At 38.3% G+C, this 19,614-nt stretch overlaps 1 protein-coding gene across 1 annotated transcript in view; it reads right to left on the reverse strand.

Moving 5' to 3' along the window:
- Faf1 (Fas associated factor 1) overlaps window positions 1–19,614 on the reverse strand; it is a 419,279-nt gene that overhangs the window by 364,763 nt on the left and 34,902 nt on the right. Inside the window, exon 2 of the mRNA XM_004663235.3 lies at window positions 15,357–15,425. Coding sequence (XP_004663292.2) covers window positions 15,357–15,425 — 69 coding nt within the window. The remainder of the gene's footprint in view (window positions 1–15,356; window positions 15,426–19,614) is intronic.

Genomic DNA, 19,614 nt, shown 5'->3' on the forward strand with positions numbered 1-19,614 from the left:
ATCGCGGAGCTTCCCCTCAAGCCTGTAAGCCAAAATAAACCTCTTTTTCCCACAAGCTGCTCTTGGTTGGGTGATTTCTTCCAGCAATTTGAACCTGACTGCAACAGTAAAGTGGTACCAAGGAGCAGGATGGCTGCTAGACACCTGACTATGTGGCTTTGGCCTTTTGGAGCTGATTTTCAAGAGGAATGTGGAAGGATTTGAAACCTTGGCCTACGAGATGCCCTCCAGTACAGTAAGTACAACTTGATACACTATCCTGGTCAGAGCCTAAAGACCTGAATGCAGTAAGAACTATGGACTGTAAGGTTTGGCTTATGAGGCTAAGAGCTTTGTTTGGACTTTGCTTGTGTGAAAAGCTTGCTGTTATGCCTGTGTCCTGAGAAGTTGTGCAGGGTTGCTTTGTATAAAAATGAACTGGTGTGAGCAGGGGGATGTGGCACAGAAAAAAAAAACGAAATCTTTGGGGCTAAACTGCTGCTCATTCACCTGCAAGTTGTTTCAGAGATTACAACCTTTGAGATTGGGCCAGCTGACCTGCACTGAGGCAACAGGAAGAATGTAGACCCTTTTGAAGGGGCCTGAATGCTCAAAGAGTGTCCTGTTCTTCAAAGTCTGCTTTATCCCCCTCCCAGATTAACAAATTGGAACCCAGCTGGTATTGTGGAGTATAGGAAATGCTGGAAAGAAGGTCACTGAGTTTGCAACATGGTCTTGTGTTTTGGAAAAGGCCATAGGTAGTATGAAGCTGATCTGCTGGTTGGCTGCATGGAGATCCCTTGGGGCCATGAGGAGGAACCGTGGATTTCAGTGGAGACCCAGTGGACATGCCAGGACCACGAGTTGGCTGCTAAGGAGATGCCAGCCCTGATGACATTTTCCAGGGCTGTGAGTAGTCTAGCTGGAGGTGCAGAATTGGAATGCCAGAGAATTGTTACTGGTTAGAATTACTGGACTTGGAGATTTGTCACTGGCTAGAGTTGTTGGACTTGGAGCTGCAGTGTTTGGTGCTTGTCCTGGTTGTTTTAAATCACGTATTGCTTGAATATTTCTTTTTTATGCCCAATGCTATTTTTTACAGTGTGTTTATTCTGTGCCCTTATGTTTTTTTTGAAGCGGGGGGGGGGGGATTTTGGTATTATGGCTCAGTTAAAAGATCTTGGACTATGGGGATGGTTGAGCATTGTTGGGATTGCTTAAAAACTATGGGAACTTTTAAATTGGACTGAATGCATTGTGTTTTACATATCATGTATGGTTATCAGCTCATGGGGCCAGGGGTGGAATGTAGTTTGATTCAGGTGTCCCCCATAAACTTAGGTGTTCTGAATGCTAGGTTCCCAGTTGATGGAGATTTGGGAATTAATGCCTCCTGGAGGCAGTGGATTGTTGGGGGCAGGCTTATGAGTGTTACAGACAGTTTCCCCAAGCCAATTGTTTGGCACGCTCTCCTGTTGCTATTGTCCACTTTATGTTGGCCAGGGGGTGATGTCCACCCTCTGCCCATGCTATCGTTTTCCCCTGCCATCATGGAGCTTCCCTTCAACCCTGTAAGCCAAAATAAACTTCTTTTTCCCAGAAGCTGCACTTGTTGGGTGATTTCTACCAGCAAAGCAAACTTGGCTGTAACATATCTTTCAGAATTATCATGAAGCCTTTAACTCGTTTTCCAGGCAGTTGCCAGTAGTTTATAAGTAGTAATAGAAATATTCTTTCTGTTTATTTGCATGTATGCATGAATATATGCCAAGGTCCCTTGCTGCTACAATTAAACACTAGATACTTGGGCCACATTTTTAAAAATTTATTTATGTTGAAAGAGAGAAAGAAAGAATACAAATGGGCACACCAGGATGAACTCCAGATGGATGTGCCACTTTGTGCATCTAGCTATACATAGGTACTAGGGAATGGAACCAAGGTCCTTAGGCCTTGCAGGCAAGTGCCTTAACCATCTCCCCAGTCTGCTTGGGCCATTTTTTGTGTCTGGGTGTTATGGGTGTTGGGGAATCACACTGAGGTCAGCAGACTTTGCAAGCAAGTTCCTTTGATCCAATGAGCCATCTTCCCAGACCTGAAATAATTTAATTAAATAATAAGAGTAAATACAAATGTCTCTTTGTATCTGTGGGGATTTGGTTCTGGGAAATCACCCTACCATAACAGATACTATACAAAGTGTGATATAAATAGTTGTTTAGCTGCATTGTTTAGGGAATAATGAATGATAACCAAAGAAAGCTACACGTTCAGTACAGTTGCAATTGATTTTTGTTCCCAAGTATTTTCAGCATGTACTTCAGTGCATTCACTACTACATGTCACTTCCCATGATGCATCTGATTTTAACATATATATGCCTACTTATGCATGGGGATAAGATGGTAAATTGGGGATTCTCCCCCTAAAAGTTCACTTAGAGACACAGTTTGTCTTACTTCACTACACATGCACCCAAACCCAAGCTGGATGATCTCCTGGTGATCCAATCCCAGATTTATTTAAGAACATATCTGAATAGAAACACATCACAAATAATGGTCACTAGGGGAAGAGAAACCTATTTCATTGGCTGAAGTAGGGTATTCACATAGCTGGTGAAGATCATGGTCTCAGGTTCCCAGCATGTTGTTCAAGTGCACTATGAGGAAAAGAGTGTGTTTTTGTCTAAGTGAAGCAGTCTGTCCTTATGCTTGCCTGCTTCAAATACTACCTACCTACCTTTTGGAACTGTCATAAGGATTAAATGAAATAATGTAGATAAATCACTTCACATGTGCAACAAGCAAAAGAGGCCCTCAAGAAAAGGAAAAATGGAGCCGGGCGTGGTGGCGCACGCCTTTAATCCCAGCACTTGGGAGGCAGAGGTAGGAGGATCACCGTGAGTTCGAGGCCACCCTGAGACTACATAGTGAATTCCAGGTCAGCCTGGGCTAGCCTACCTCAAAAAACCAAAAAAAAAAAAAAGGAAAGGAAAAATGGTAGAAGGGAGTGATATTGTCTGGTTAAAACCTGAGAAACTGAATTATTTCTGTAAATAATAGGCTTATTGTTCCTAAGGACAAAAGAAACCAAGATAAGCGCAGCAGAGAAAGAAAAACAGGTAGGAAATACTTTTCTTCAGAGCAACTTCCCTTTTGTCAGAGCTAGCATCTGTGCAGATATAAACAGTGTCTGAACAACACTGATGAAGGGCAGTGCTAAATGAAATGCTCCACTGCTTTCTGAGAACAGAGACTCATGTCACTAGTTAAGACCATTCATAAAACTGCAGGTACTCATAACACTTTTTAAAGCAGAGAAATAGTAGTACATACTACAGAATGTCTACAACCACATTTTGAATAGGGTAGTGAAAGAACTGTCCCATCAAATTTTAAGATAATTGTTAAAACATATTTCTTCAAAAATGAGAACTGGTAGAATGGAAATGTCTCAAAGCACATCAATGAAATTTAAAAATGAGATAGATTTTATGCATATAACTTTCTTTGGTCTTCATGCTTCAGTGAATATGGCTAATATAAGCTTCCATTAGTACAAAATTATCAGTAAGAACTAGAAATTCAGTGATGAAATGGAAATAAACACATACTGTTTAATTTTTACCTTAAATTGGAACATATAATTAAAGATAAATATTAGCACTTTGAATAGAGTCTTCTATAAAATAGCAGTGTCATCACAGGCAGTAAACTACAATAGAAATTCAATGCAAAGTTCAAAGATCATTTCCTGAGAACACAGAACACTAACATGTACTGTGTTTAGGATAATAATACTTTTATTTCACTAAGCTCTCAGTTATCAAATGTGCAAAACATATTTCCCTGAGCCTATGACAGACTTATATATTATCATTATGTAAGTGCATAAATATATGAAACTCCTTCAATAAATTAAAATGTGTAAGTGACTTCCGGTTAAGATGGCGGCGTAGGTACCACGCCAAAGCAGCCAAGGGGGGAAAAAGACCAAAAAAACTCAGCAAAATACACACTTTTACTAAAAAGTGAGGTGTATAGGAAATTAAAGCAGCAGTGGAGAAGTACAAGAGTTATAGAGCATCCAGAGCCTGCACAGGCAGGAAAAACGGCTCCAGCAGCTCGGCCAACCGCCGCGGCCGCGGAGCAGCAGAAAACCGCCAGACTCGGCTGGAGCCGGAGGAAAAGCCAGGTGCGGGCGCTTCCCCTCACACCGCGCTCTCCGCAACTCGGGAAACATGAGGGGAGAGCGGCAGCGAGCAACGGAGGAGCAGACCGGGAGGTAGAAGAACACGTGGAGCAGCAAGACAACCAGAGCAGACGCGGCCTCCCTCCCCTCCCCCACCGAATGAACACAGCTCCAGCGAACAGAGCAGCGGCCCGGGAAACAGCCACGGCAACTTGGGCTGACAACGGGACCCAAGCAGGAGCAGAGTTCGGGAGCAACATCAGCAGCTCCAGCACCTGTACCAGCAGCCCCAGCAGCAGCAGACCCAGGAGCAGCAGCAGCGGCAGATCCCGCAGCAGCAGCTTCAGGGGGAGCAGCGGCAGTGGACACAGCAGCAGCAGCTTCAGCAGCAGTGGTGGCTCCAGCAGTGGCAGCTACAGCAGCAGCAGAGGCAGCAGCAGCGGCTCAGTTTGCCCCGTAGGAAAAGCAAGTGCCCAGCTCCAGAAATCAGAACAGCAGCCCGACGACCCAGGCAGCAACTTGACTGAGACCAAAATCACCCAAGGTAACTGGGATTGCACCAGGGAAGGGTCTCACTTGGTCACAAGCTGACATGGATCCCTCAACAGACCAGAAATCTAAACCTCTTTGTTGATAGAGGATCTGGTCATTATAATAACTACTCTTGCATACATACTCGGGGCTGTTTTTGTTTGAATATGTGCAGTGTTTAGTTAAATTTTAGAATCTACCTGTATTTTATTCCACTCAGCCTGCTTGAATACTCCTACAGCAGGGAAACTCAACCCCTAAGAACATCTTTGTAGATACTCTGAGAGTCTTCAGAGCCACACCTAATACCTTAAGGTCCTACCCTGAAAATATATTGCATCAAATCAATTGATACAACTAAGAATACATAGCTAGCTAGAAAATCCAAGCATTAACTTAATCCAAGATGCAAAAATATAAATATTATAACACAAGAAACACTAAAAAGCAAGACGATATAAATCCACCTAAAAGTATTAATGCATCAGAAATGTCCTCCAGTGAGAGTTAGAGGAAATGCCTGAGAAAGAGTTCAAAAGAATAATTATAAATATGTTCAAAGAGGTCAAAGAACACATGAAAACAATCAAAGAAGAAATCAAAGAGGAAATCAAAGGAATCAAAGAAGAGGCAGGACACCAATTTAATAAAATAAAGAAGGCAATACAAGACATAAATAGGGAAACAGAAATAATAAAGAAAACCAGTCAGAATTACTAGCAATGAAGAACACAGTTAATGAAATAAAAAACTCTATAGAAAATCTCACCAGAAGGATGGATGAGGGAGAGGACAGAATATCTAAGCTAGAAGACCAGGTGGCAGACCTAATGCAGTCCACCAAAGAGAAAGACAAACTTATAGAAAAGTATAAGTGGGAATTTCAAGATATTCGGGACACTATGAAAAGATCCAATATAAGAATTCAGGGCATAGTAGAAGGAGAAGAACTCCACTCCAGAGGTATAGTAGGCATCTTCAACAAAATCATAGAGGAAAATTTCCCCCAAATTGGGAAAGAGGTGCCAATACAGATACAGGAAGCCTTTAGAACCCCTGCCAGACAAAACCCCGAAAGAACCTCTCCTCGCCATATTATAATCAAACTTCCAAACACACACACCAAAGAAAAAATATTGAAAGCAGTTAGAGAGAAAAATCAAGTTACCTACAAAAGCAAGCCCATCAGGATTACAGCAGATTATTCAACACAAACTTTTAAAGCCAGAAGGGCTTGGAGCGATATATTCCAAGTTCTGAAAGATAACAACTGTCAACCAAGGTTACTTTATCCTGCAAAGTTATCCATTCAAATAGATGGAGAAATAAAGACATTCCATGACAAAAGCAGGTTAAAGGAGTATTTGAAGACAAAAACAGCTCTACAGAAAATACTTGATAGAATCCTCCATGCTGAACAAAAGGAAAAGCACACATATAAGGAACCTAGAAAAAACAAGCTATACTCAAATACCAGTTAACAGAAGAGAACACAGGTAGAACCAGAAACACACAAACACAAAAAAAATGGCAAACATAAATACACACCTTTCAATAATATCTCTTAATATCAACGGTCTCAATGCCCCAACGAAAAGACATAGATTTGCAGACTGGGTTAAAAAGCAGGATCCTACAATTTGTTGTCTCCAAGAAACTCACCTTTCTACAAAGGATAGACATTATCTTAGGGTGAAAGGTTGGAAGACGGTGTTTCAAGCAAATGGGCCTAGAAAACAAGCAGGGGTTGCTATCCTAATATCAGACAGGGTAGACTTTAGTCCGACGTTAGTCAAGAAAGATACGGAAGGTCACTTTATATTGATTAAGGGCACACTCCAACAGGAGGACATTACAATCCTAAACATATATGCACCTAACATGGGGGCTCCCAAATTCGTCAAACAAACACTATTAGAACTAAGGTCACAGATAACACCAAACACAGTGGTGGTGGGTGACTTTAACACCCCACTCTCATCAATTGACAGGTCATCCAGGGAAAGAATAAACAGAGAGGCATCTGGACTAAATGAGGTCATAGAAGGAATGGACCTAACAGATATATACAGGACATTTCATCCAAAGGCTGCCGAATATACATTCTTTTCAGCAGCACATGGAACATTCCCTAAAATAGACCATATATTAGGACACAAAGCAAATCTTAACAAATTCAGGAAAATTGAAATAATTCCTTGCATTCTATCTGACCACAATGGAATTAAACTACAAATCAGTAGCAAGAAAGGCTATAGAGCATACACAAAATCATGGAAACTAAACAATACACTACTAAATGATAAGTGGGTCAATGAAGAAATCAAAAAGGAAATCAAAAAATTTATAGAGTCAAATGATAATGAGAACACAACATACCAAAATCTCTGGGACACAATGAAGGCAGTTCTAAGAGGTAAATTTATAGCCTTAAGTGCCTATATTAAGAAATTAGAAAGGTTGCAAGTAAACGACCTAATGCTTCGCCTTAAAGCCTTGGAAAAAGAAGAACAAGGCAAACCAAAAATCAGTACACGGGAAGAAATAATAAAGATTAGGGCAGAAATTAATGAGATAGAAACAAAAAGAACAATCCAAAGAATTAATGAAACAAAGAGTTGGTTCTTTGAAAGGATAAACAAGATTGATAAACCCTTAGCAAATGTGACCAAAAGAAAGAGAGAAGAGACACAAATTAATAAAATCAGAGATGAACAAGGTAACATCACAACAGATTCCAGAGAAATTCAGAAAATCATAGGGACATACTACAAAAGCATATACTCCACAAAGTATGAAAATCTGAAAGAAATGGATGTTTTCCTTGATCTATATGACCTACCTAAATTAAATCAAAATGAGATTAATCACTTAAATAGACCTATAACAAACATGGAGATCCGAACAGTTATCAATAATCTCCCAACTAAAAAAAGCCCAGGCCCGGATGGATTCACTGCTGAATTTTACCAGACTTTTAAGGAAGAGCTAACACCATTGCTTCTTAAGCTTTTCCAGGAAATAGAAAAAGAAGGAATTCTACCAAACTCCTTCTATGAGGCCAGCATCACCCTGATACCAAAACCAGGCAAAGATAGAACAAAAAAAGAAAATTACAGACCAATCTCCCTCATGAACATAGATGCAAAAATTCTCAACAAAATATTGGCAAACAGAATACAAGAGTATATCAAAAAGATCATTCACACTGACCAAGTAGGCTTTATCCCAGAGATGCAGGGATGGTTCAACATACGCAAATCTATAAATGTAATACATTACATAAACGGGTTGAAGGACAAAAATCACATGATCATCTCATTAGATGCAGAGAAAGCATTTGACAAAATCCAACATCACTTCATGATAAAAGTCCTACAGAGACTGGGAATAGAAGGAACATATCTCAATATAATAAAGGCTATTTATGACAAGCCTACAGCCAACATATTACTAAATGGGGAAAAACTGGAAGCTTTTCCACTAAAATCAGGAACAAGACAAGGGTGTCCACTGTCCCCACTTTTATTTAATATAGTTTTGGAAGTCTTAGCCATAGCAATAAGGCAAGAGACACACATAAAAGGGATACAAATTGGAAAGGAAGAAATCAAGTTATCATTATTTGCAGATGACATGATTCTATACATAAAGGACCCTAGAGACTCTACTAGCAAGCTGTTAGAGCTGATCAAAACCTACAGCAATGTAGCAGGATACAAAATAAATACACAGAAATCAGTAGCCTTCATATATGCTAACAACAAACACACAGAGGATGAAATCAGAGAATCACTCCCATTCACAATTGCATCAAAAAAAAAAATAAAATACCTTGGAATAAACCTAACCAAGGAAGTAAAGAATCTATACAATGAGAACTTTAAAACACTCAAGCGAGAAATTGCAGAAGACACTAGAAAGTGGAGAAACATCCCTTATTCCTGGATTGGAAGAATCAATATCGTGAAAATGGCAATCTTACCTAAAGCAATCTACACATTTAATGCAATCCCTATCAAAATTCCAAAGGCTTTCTTCATGGAAATAGAAAAAACAATCCAAAAATTCATTTGGAATCACAAAAAACCTCGAATATCTAAAATAATACTGAGCAACAAAAAAGAGGCTGGTGGTATCACCATACCTGATTTTAACCTATGCTACAGAGCCATAGTAACAAAAACAGCATGGTACTGGGACAAAAACAGACATGTAGATCAGTGGAACAGAATAGAGGACCCAGATGTAAGCCCAAGTAGCTATAGCCACCTGATATTCGATAAAAATGCCAAAAATACTCATAGCAGAAAAAGACAGCCTCTTCAGCAAATGGTGTTTTGAAAACTGGATAAATATCTGCAGAAGGATGAAAATAGATTCTTCTCTCTCGCCATGCACAAGAATTAAGTCCAAATGGATTAAAGACCTTAACATCAGACCGGAAACTTTGAAACTGCTAGAGGAAAAAGTAGGGGAAACCCTTCAACATATTGGTCTTGGCAAAGACTTTCTGAATATAATCCCAATTGCTCAGGCAATAAAACCACAGATTAACCACCGGGACCTAATGAAATTACAAAGATTTTGCACCACAAAGGACACAGTGAAAAAAGCAAAGAGGCAACCTACAGAATGGGAAAAAATCTTCGCCAGCTATATATCTGATAGAGGATTAATATCTAGGATATACAAAGAACTCAAAAAGTTAAATACTAAGGAATCAAACAAGCCAATCAAAAAATGGGCTATGGAGCTAAATACAGAGTTCTCAAAGGAAGAAATATGAATGGCATATAAGCATCTAAAAAAATGTTCTACGTCACTAGTCATCAGGGAAATGCAGATTAAAACTACATTGAGATTCCATCTCACTCCTGTCAGATTGGCCACCATCATGAAAACAAATGATCACAAATGTTGGCGGGGATGTGGAAAAAAAGGAACCCTTCTTCACTGCTGGTGGGAATGCAATCTGGTCCAGCCATTGTGGAAAACAGTGTGGAGGTTCCTAAAACAGCTAAACATTGATCTACCATATGACCCAGCTATAGCACTCCTAGGCATATATCCAAAGGACTCATCTCATTTCCTTAGAAGTACATGCTCAACCATGTTTATTGCTGCTCAATTTATAATAGCTGGGAAATGGAACCAGCCTAGATGTCCCTCAACAGATGAGTGGATAATGAAGATGTGGTACATTTATACAATGGAGTTCTACTCAGCTTTAAAGAAAAATGAAGTTATGAAATTTGCAGAATAATGGATGGACCTGGAAAGGATTATACTAAGTCAGGTAACTCAGGCCCAGAAAACCAAGCGCCACATGTTCTCTCTCATATGTGGATCCTAGCTACAGATGACTGGGCTTCTGTGTGAGAATGAAAATACTTAGTAGCAGAGGCCAGTAAGTTGAAAAGGAGACATAAAGGGTGGAGAAAGGAAGGGAGGAGGATACTTAATAGGTTGATATTGTATATATGTAATTACAATGATTGTAATGGGGAGGTAATATGATGGAGAATGGAATTTCAAATGGGAAAGTGTGGGGGTGGGGAGGGAGGGAATTACCATAGGATATATTTTATAATCATGGAAAATGTTAATAAAAATTTAAAAAAATAAAAGAAAAAAAAAACAACAAAAAACTTTTTAAAAAAGAAATCAAATGACAATAAATGCTGGCAAACATTAAAAATGTGTAAGTACTTATGTACACAGAATATGCATACAAAGAAAAGATCTGTGAAACAAACAGCACAGCATCTTTCCTGGCCATTATCCACATTATAAAATAAGTTTAAACAGAACCAGATGTGTTACTTTACCACACGTCTAAAACTAATAGGGCCAACCACCTATAGACTAATCCTCCAAATTATAAGGCAAAATAAACCTTTCCTTTTTAAGTTGGCCATCTCACATATTTATATAGCAATGAGAAGCTGAATATCACAATATGCATTCTTCATATGTTACCTTAGCACCTATAATAGAGTACAGCAACATAAAATAGAATCAGTCAGTTACATGTTTATATAGATATGCTATACTGTTACACATTTTTATAGTCCTCTGTTATACCAATTGATCTACTGAAGGATCTACACCTTACACATTTTTAAATGTTCCTTTAAAACATATAGTAAATTCTACACAAAAATAATGGAAGGTCCAAGTGATATGGATAAGAAATTTAACAGACATTCAAGTTTAAAAACTGAAATTATGGAAAGTGTTCTATAAGACCCATAAAATGCAATCTTAATTTAGAAACAAAACATAACATACAGAAAAAATACAGAATATAACATATTAACGTTCCATTAAAGATTGAACTATGGGCTGGAGAGATGGCTTAGCTGTTAAGCACTTGCCTGTAAAGCCTAAGGACCCTGGTTCGAAGCTCAATTTCCCAGAACCCACGTTAGCCAGATGCACAAGGGGGCACACACGTCTAAAGTTCATTTGCAGTGGATGGAAACCCTGGCGCACCTATTCTCTCTCTCTCTCTCTCTCTCTCTCTCTCTGTCTCTTTCTGTCTGTCGCTCTCAAATAAATAAATAAAAATGAACAAAAAAAATTTTTTTAAAAAGATTGAACTACTAACGTACTATCTGAAATACTTGTTGTAAAGCCGGGCATGGTGACACACACCTTTAATTCCAACACCTGGGAGGCAGAGGCAGGAGGATGACTCTAAGTATGAGGCCAGCCTGAGAGTACATAGGTGAATTCCAGGTCAGCTTGGGATAGCAGGAGATCCTACCTCAAAAAAAAAAAAAAAAATTAAATTAAATAAATACATAAATAAAATGAAATGCTTGTTTACATTAAAAAAACACAACATAAAATGTGTGCATATGAAAACAGAAGAAGATTAAAAGAGCACAGAGCAGAAAAAGCACAACAATCTTTGATGATGATAAAAATGGGAAATATATTACAGGAAAAGGACAGCTAGGAGATAAAATTATTTAAATAATAAAGTTTAAGCCTGTGAAGGACTAAGGACAGCTCAGTGGTAGGAAGCTTGCACAGGATAAGCAAAACCCTGGATTCAATCCCTAAGATTCCCAAGACAGAGAAGAAAATGAGGAGAGAGAAAATAGGAAGAAAGATATAGAGAAAATGGGAGAAGTACTATTTAACAATAATTTCCAAAATCAAGCAAGTTGGAAATACATAAGAAAACAACTTACTATTCAGTTGTTCAAAATTACATGGGAAAATTCTTTTGCAATACTCTAGATAAGCTAGTTTGAGAAAATATTCACAGATAATAACTGTTTTAACTTTTTTAAAACTAGTGAACACAGGCCAGTAGGAAGAAAAAAGAATACAGATACCCATATACTCACATGCTATTATTAATTTCCACATCAAAAACTTACAGTCCATTGCTCTCAGTCTTCCTTTGCACCATCATCTAGGGTGACTCTTCCACTTCTCTCTTTTAAGTTATTTTATTTATTTATTTATTTATTTATTTATTTATTTATTTATTTATTTATTTATTTGCAAGCAGAGAGATAGAAAGGAGACAGACAGAATGGGCATACCAGGGCCCCTACGTACTGTAAACAAACTCCAGATGCATACACCACCTTGTTCATCTGGCTTTATGTGGGCACTGGGGAATTGAGCTTGGGTTGTTAGGCTTTGCAAGCAAGTACCTCATCTTACTAAGCTATCTCTCCAGCTCTCTTTTAAATTTTTTGATCCTTGGTAAAATTTATCCAAAAAAAAAGTATAGATATATTTTAAAAACATGAACTTGAGAATGAAATGTGAAATTGAAAGTGGTTTTAGCTTTAGCAGCCTCTTTTAAGCTTTTTAAAGACAATAGCAGAATAAAAGAATTACTGGCTCTCAGCTTCTCAAGAAGACTAACTACCAAAAATATAAAATAAAAACCCATATCCACAAACAAGCTTAGTTACTCTATTCCTCCAACAAAGAAAAACAATATAAGTACTCTTAGTAATGATTCAGAATTCATGTTTATCTCTTACTTGTCTCATCAGTGCAAGCGAAGTCATGGGTATCTTTTGTGGATATTTTATATTTATATATATAGACATATAAATAAGTTAGATAACAGATGATTTCTAAAAAAATATAGAAAGAGAAGCAATCATTGACTAAAATATTTGTTTATTATTATTATTATTATTATTACTGTTCAACTTGCTATTCTTTAGTAAAAAGTGCCCATCTCAAAACTTAATACCTTATACAGCCAACATTCCATTAAAAATAAAAAGATGGCTATAGGCATAGAAGTTATCAATAAAAAGGTTTAAAAATTATTTAATTAAAAGTTGGATTTGCAGAAATGGCTCAGTGGTTACAGGCACTCACCTTCAAAGCCTGCGTGCCCAGGTTCAATCCCTAGCACCCAAAAGCCAGACCACAAAAAGTGATGCCTGTTTGTGGTTTTCATTTGCAGTAACAAGAAACCTTGGTGTACCCATACCCATCCACACCCACACAGCCACATATGCAACCAAAGTAAAACAAATTTTTTTAACATTAAATAAAAAAAGCAGTCAATCCAGTGATGACTTTGACATGACTTTCATTGAGAAGGGGAAGGCTGCAACAAAGAAGAGACCAACAGACAAAATGGCACCCTAAACAGTTTTCTGAGAGAGTGGATTGGTGGGCTTTTGAACCTACCCTGTAACCAGGTTGACTAAAAAAATTCCTCAAAACTAGACAAACTAAACAAATAATGCACATGAAAAACCTCAGGGCATTACTTCAATTAAGCTGATGACTCTCATCACATCCCCATGCTTCTTTACAACATATAACAATGGCTAAGCAATAGAAATACTTCTCAATTTTCCCAACTGCCAAAATACAAAAGATATTAGCATTGTTTTCAATAAAACAGCAATTACAAAAATATATATAACTGGTAGAAATTTAAGTGAGTGAAACCATCTGGAAGTTCATTACATTCTAATTATTCAAAAGTCCTATAAATACATACAATGTAATCTGACCGAGTTTAATTATGAGTCAAATTTATTCACTTTCTTCTACAGAAAAGTAGATTAAACATGCAAAATGTATGTGTAAAAACAGTCTCTACAATAATGGTCACAATAGCAAATTATTACAAAATCTTAATGTTCAACAGAAGAATGGTTGGTTAATTATTACACAACAACATATAAAAGCCTATGCAAATGTTTTTTTTTAAATGAATAGTCATGGGCTGAAGAGATAGCTCAGAAGTTAAAGGTGCTTGCTTTTAAAGCCTGACAGCCTGGGCTTGATTCCCAAGTACCCATGTAAAGCCAGATATACAAAGTAGTGCATGTATTTGAAGTTCATTTATAGTGGCAGGAGGGTCTGGCATGTGCATTCTCTCTGTCTCTCTCTCTTTCTCTCAACTCATAAATAAATATGCAAATAAATAAAATGAATGGTCATAAAATGTTCATGTAATAGTAAGTGAAAATATAGACTATGAAATTAGTTTATATATAGCCAGGCATGGTAATGTATACCTTTAATTCCAGATTTGTGAAGCAGAGATAAGAGGACTGTTTTGAGTTCAAGACCAACCTGGGACTACAGAGTAAGTTCCAGATCAGCGTGGGCTAGAGTGAGACTCTACCTCAAAATAAATAAATAAATAAATAAATAAATAAATAAATAAATAAATAAATAAATAAAGTAAGTAAGTCTTGGGATGGAAAAGCAGTGTGGCATTTAAGGTACTTACTTGCAAGCCTGACAGCCAAAGTTCGAATCCCTAGTACCTGCATTTACCCAGATATACATATACAAAATAGTGCATGCATCTCGAGTTCATTTACAGTGGCAAGAAGCCCTGGCTCGCCCATTCTCTCCCTTTCTCCCTCATTCCAATTTATTTTTGGTTTGCTTTAAAATTAGCATGAATATTTAATATTATGCTATGCCTTCCATTTTGAGTTACTTAAAAAGTATGAAGAAACAAAGCCACTACTTTGATAAAATTCCCAAAGTTCAGAAGGAAATCACAGTAACTTGTCAGTCTTAATAACTGTAAAATAGAATAATTTCCAGTGACCACCACATGAATAAAGGACTATCACCAACTACAGCTTTCCATTAAGGCCACTCTGACTTTTCTTCTACACAAGTCCACCAAAATACCATAGAGAAAGCTGATCAGGATACACAGTAAGAGGAAAACAGCTTTAAAATCACTTCAATTATCTACATACTCAAAAATCAGTAATTTAACACTTATTATTTCCTATTAAAAATGACAATTTGAGGACTGGAGAAATGGCTTAGAAGTTAAGGTATTTGCCCATGAAGCCAAAAGACCCAGGTTCAATTCCCCAGGACCCACATAAGCCAGATGCACAAGGGGGTACACACATCTGGAGTTTGCTTGCAGTGGCTGGAGGCCCTGGCACACCCATTCTCTGTCTGTCTCTACTCCCCCCACCACCCCCCTCCCTCCCTCCCCCCCCTTGCAAATAAATAAATTTCTTTAAAACATGACAATTTGATTTTATTCATTCAGATAAATTTTAGATAGGTTATGAGGATATGCTGAACCATCAAAAGGTAAGTTAAAAGACATTTGAGAATTCATAAAGCTGGAATACAGGTCAGAGAATGAAGAAAGTACTTACCACCAAGTCCCAATTATTTTGTTCAAGCATTGTTATAGCTTCATCAATGTTTTCAATGCCAGTGCATGCCTGAAAACCAAATGAATAGCAATTTAGAAGTAATTTCAGAAATGAAGTTAATTAGACCTAATATGTAAATAGTATAAGTAATTTTTAACCAAGTACATGTACAAATAAAGCCCAAGACATTAAGTGGCTAACATTACTGAGCAGTTTACATGTATAATTTGAAAATTCTCAATTACAAAATTAATTTACACATTACAGTAAGCTAGATAATATGGCACATGCCTGTAATCCCAGCACTTAGGAAATGGAAGCAGGAAATTTGGAGTTCAAATTCACCTTTGGCTACATAGTAAATTCATGAACAGCATGAAGTATAGGAAACCCTGCCTCAAGAAACAAAATAACAGGGTTTAAAAAAAAAAAGGTAAAATTACAAAAGCATAAGACAATTAAAAGCAGCAATAAGTACTACATTTAAATGTTGACATCTGAGGTTCAGGATAATCTCTAGAACTCAAATTTTCAGGAATAACTTTATTTAAAAGTTTCTAGTGGGACTGGAGAGATGGCTTAGTGGTTGAAACACTTACCTGAGAATCTTAAAGACCCAGGTTCAATTCCCCAGTACCCACATAAGCCAGATGCACATGGTGGTCCACGTACCTGGAGTTCATTTGCAATGGCTAGAAGCCATGGCACACCCATTTCCCCCCACACACTATCTGCTTCTTTGTCTCTCAAATAAATAAAAATTTTAAAAAATAAAATGTTTCCAGTGAGGAACCATATGTAAGTAATAAAATTTTTACTCAAAACTTATATTCCATGTATAAACTCAAAATACATAATGAGCCGGCATGGTGGCATACAACTTTAATCTCAGCACTTGGGAGGCAGAGTTAGGATTGCTATGAGTTCAAAGCCAGTTTGGGACTACAGAATAAGTTCCAATTCATTCTGGGCTAGAGTGAGATCCTACCTTAGAAGAGCAAAGAAACACACACACACACACACACACACACACACACACACACACACACATAATGAAACTGAAGTACAACCTAGTACTTACAAGACATCTACACTGTCATTCAACAAATATGGCTACTGACCACTTGAAATATGGCTTGACATCTATATTTCCTACACAGAAGTCAGCCTGTTAAACAAATCATCATGGGGGGGAGGGACTCAGAAGACCCCAATCCTCCCAGAATAGTTATTTAATGACAGTTAACATTCCATCAAAGGTTGGGGAAGGGATTATAGTCAGTCATGCTCTTCAGTGGTGTACCCATTGATAAGTATAACTATATTCTAGTAAATAACTCTCCACCCAACCTCATGCAAGCAAACCTTATTTAATTCAGCATGTGATAAAAAGCCAAATGACCCAGGTTTGATTCCCCAGTACCCACATAAAGCCAGAATCACAAGCTGGCACATGTGTCTGGAGTTCATCACAGTGGCTAAAGGTCTTGATGCACCCCTTCATATTCATTCTTTCATCCCCCCCCCATCTCTTTCTTTGTCAAACAAATAAATGAAATATTCCTTGAAAAATCTTTTTAAAAATTTAGAAATTGCCAAGAGGGCTGGGGAGATGGCTCAGCGTACAAAAGTGCTTGTTGTGCAACATGAAGACCTGAATTCAATCTCAAGGACCCATGTAAAAATTACGGTGTATTCATGAATGCATGTAATAACCCCAGTGCTGAGGAACAAAGCCAGGAGAATCATTGGATTTCACTGGTAAGCCAGACTGACTAAAAGAGGACAACTCTAGGTTCAGGAAGAAACTTGTTCTCAAGGAAATAAGGCAGAAGATCAATAGAGGAGGACAGTGAATGTTCTCTTCTAACCTCTGCACATGTGTACCCAGGACTTGCACATGTGTCTACACACACCCACACCATACACCATACATACAAAGTTCAACAAAATCTGTGGTGATTTGAATCAGATGTTCCTCATAAACTCTGCTCTGAATGCATGGTCCCCAGCTGGTGGTATTTTGGGAGGTGGAGCCTTATTAGAGGAGGTATGTTGTTAGGGTTAGGCTTAGGGATATGATAATCAGCTCTCCCTCGACAGTGTGACTCACTCTCTTACTGCTGTTTTGTACCTGCTGTGGTAGAAGTGATGCTCATGCAATGCTTACCCCCTGCCACCCACGAAGCTTCCTCTCAATACAAGTTAAATACACATAATGTCACAGAGCAAACATACTTCAAAAGATGGCATGGGCATAGCAAGGAATAACCAAAGCAACGCAAGATCTAAAACAAGCAGGGCAAATATCAAAGCCTGTAGCTCCTTGCCAGGCATTTGAGACCTATGACAAAGTCCTTTGGGCTCCAAACTCCACATCTCCAGCTGGGATGCTTAAAGCCTAAGATAAAAATCCATCTCAGGGCTGGAGAGATGGCTTAGCGGTTAAGCGTTTGCCTGTGAAGCCTAAGGACCCCGGTTTGAGGCTCGGTTCCCCAGGTCCCACATTAGCCAGATGCACAAGGGGGCGCACGCGTCTGGAGTTCGTTTGCAGAGGCTGGAAGCCCTGGCGCGCCCATTCTCTCTCTCCCTCTATCTGTCTTTCTCTCTGTGTCTGTCTCTCTCAAATAAATAAATAAAAAAAAATCCATCTCAAAAGCTAGAGGGATGGCTTAGTGGTTAAGGCATTTATTTGCCTGCAAAGCCAGAGGACATAGGTTTGATTCCCAGGACCCACGTTAGCCAGATGCACAGGGGGACACACCCATCTGGAGTTAGTTTGCAGTGACTGGAGGTCCTGTCGCACCCATTCTCCACCCCCCCATCAAATAAATAAAAATAAAATATTTTTTAAAAGATCCATCTCAAGCCATCAGCTTTCCCTGACAGCTATTCCATAGTCCTGACATCTCCAAAATCTTAGGATCTCCACTGCATCTCTAAGAAAATCACATTGCAAATCCAATGACCCTCTCTTTTCTGTATTTTTTTATATACTTCCATAGTTCCAGATTGGCTGCTAGCTACCCCACTGCCATGCCTTCCTGCCATGACAGAATCTACCTTCAAGTAAAGTCCAAAGGGGCCCATCTTAGCCAGGCGTGGTGGCGCACGCCTTTAATCCCAGCACTCGGGAGGCAGAGGCAGGAGGATCGCCATGAGTTCAAGGCCACCCTGAGAATGCAGAGTGAATTCCAGGTCAGCCTGAGCTAGAGTGAGACCCTACCTTGAAAAACCAAAAAAGAAAAGGTCACTTCTTGGTACCTGCTCTCTCAGGTTTAGGAGGGCTAGGAGACAATAGGACACTTATAGATGGCCTACAACTCTAATAAGCCACCTGTCTTCTTGGTCAGGAAGAACATGGAGACCCAAAGATCAGACTCAAAATCAGTGAACAATCTGCAATAGGAGAGTCATAACAGAGGATACTTCTAAGGAAAGCTACATAATCAGCACAGCCCTGTCATTCCAGCAAATGGCACGAATGTTCACAAAGAGTTACCCTCAGGTCCCTAAAAGTATCTCCTAAAAAGCTACAACTGATCTTAAAAATATATAAAGAGTTAAATTTTGGCTACTACTTACTCAAAGTGACACCTGTGTCATTATCAGTGTTAATACTGTATATTTTTCTTAACAATTCTGATAATGTCTCATCTGTATTACAAGATGCATAAGAACAGATACAGACCATGTCAGGTACTAACTAGCAAGTTATTTATTATGAACTAGGCAATTTATATTATCCTTTCATTCTCAGTAAGCCTTCAGGATAAATGTATGTTCATTAAAATCCTGACAAATTCTGGTGAGACAAGTAAGTAGTTCATTCAATTGTCTTACCATCATTGCTAAGTAGACATTATTTACGGCCATTTTAATAATGAGAATCCAAAGTTGCTAGGAGGCTAACTGATGAGCCACGACCATGGTGCTAATATTATTCCAAAGTCAGAACATTTTCCACCCCAATCAATGTGTCTATCATTGTCGGATGAAAATAAAACTGAATTAGACTAATTCAATAATTTATTTTTGGTGGCTATTCTATAACAGGGGAAGGAAAGAATATAAAGATGACTATGATATACACATAAATTCACAATCTATTCCATATGTGAGCAATTAGTCCCATAAAGTAGAATGAAATGATTGCAATAATTGAGGTTAAAAGCTATAGAAGATGGAAGAAAAAAAGTGAATTTCAATTGGTATGTAAAAAGGCCCCTTGGAAGAGGAGAAAATTAAATTGGGTCAT

Source organism: Jaculus jaculus, chromosome 5, assembly GCF_020740685.1.
Source record: "Jaculus jaculus isolate mJacJac1 chromosome 5, mJacJac1.mat.Y.cur, whole genome shotgun sequence".
Taxonomy (NCBI): Eukaryota; Metazoa; Chordata; class Mammalia; order Rodentia; family Dipodidae; genus Jaculus; species Jaculus jaculus.